The sequence below is a fragment of the Halyomorpha halys genome, unplaced genomic scaffold (assembly GCF_000696795.3).
Source record: "Halyomorpha halys isolate HHAL.00 unplaced genomic scaffold, Hhal_1.1 Scaffold1779.1, whole genome shotgun sequence".
Lineage (NCBI taxonomy): Eukaryota > Metazoa > Arthropoda > Insecta > Hemiptera > Pentatomidae > Halyomorpha > Halyomorpha halys.
In genome coordinates, this window is record NW_027114365.1 from 19819 (window position 1) to 21012 (window position 1194).

The 1194-nt window shown below is 43.8% G+C and overlaps 1 protein-coding gene across 1 annotated transcript; it reads right to left on the reverse strand.

The window, feature by feature from the left end:
- Nucleotides 1–351: 351 nt before the first annotated feature.
- Nucleotides 352–1194, reverse strand: LOC136796811 (uncharacterized). Its single transcript, XM_067051562.1, has one exon. It carries the CDS (start codon nt 1192–1194, stop codon nt 352–354), a length of 843 nt encoding a protein of 280 aa, XP_066907663.1.

Sequence of the window (1194 nt, forward strand, 5' to 3'; positions counted from 1 at the left end):
AATAATTTTTAAATTATTACAAAATATATATTGTCAATACATTCAATACTATTCGCCTGTTCAAGGAATAGTGTTTGTTCTGACAATACTGTCTACATTTGATTTCGTGGGGAGCTGCATCGTGCCATTACAAAGTTTCTTAAGCGCTATTTTGTAAGGTCTACCCCATGGGATGGGTCTGCATCCACCTCATCACAGAGTTCTTTCCAGCACCGTTGTTTGCTTTCTTTAATGGCTTGACGGAGGTTCCTTCTAGCTCTCTTGAACTCTACTTGAAGCACTGGAAACTCCAGGAGACCTCTCGCTCGCTGGTAACGTCTTCTTGCTTGGTTGCAACACCGGCAAAGATCGTCAATAGTATCCGTCCACCAGTACACTGGAGGAATGATGTTTGCCAGGCTTTGAATGGGTCATAGCTGCATCACAAGCCCCAGATATAAAAGAGGTCAGTATACGTACCTTTTCCTCAGCTGACCCTTTCAATTCACACTCGTCCTCCAGCATTAAAGTAAATGAAGCGGCATCGAAAGTCTTCGTGTTCCAGCCATTGGTTCTCCATCCAGAACTCTTCTTTCTTGTAGGCGTATCCAGTGTAGTCAATATAGCCTGGTGATCACTGTTTGTATAAAATGTACAAACCTCCCTAGTAGCGATCCGATGCAGGCGACCACTCACAAACGTCAAATCGATGATAGATGATCTTCCTGCTCTTGTGAACGTCGGGTTTGATCCGGTGTTCAGAAGGATCATATCATTTAGTTGTGCTAATGCTTCTAGGAGAACTTCACCTCGTCGATTTGTTATTCTACTTCCCCATTCCGTTGCCCATGCGTTGAAATCACCAGCTATGATAGTTGGATTATGGCAGCTAGCCTCTATGACAATGCGATCCAACAAATTCGCAAAGTCTTCTATTGTGATGCTGGGATAGGCGTAGCAGCTAAAGATGTACACGCCATTGATCTTCGCCCATACAAAGCCGGAGTGCGATGTAGTATTCACTTCCTGAATAGCTTGGGAATTACAGATCCAAATAGCAGCTTTACCACTGGCATCGGATACCCACGAGTTGCCATCCAGATTTTTATATTGTTCACTGAGAATAGCAACGTCAATGTGCTGTTCCTGTACTGTTTGGTAAAGGAGATCCTGGGCAGCTTCGCAATGGTTCAAATTCAACTGGAGTATCCTCAT

Coding starts and splice junctions, on each gene's coding strand:
- LOC136796811 (XM_067051562.1), bottom strand. CDS start 1,194: ATGAGGATACTCCAGTTGAATTTGAACCATTGCGAAGCTGCCCAGGAT.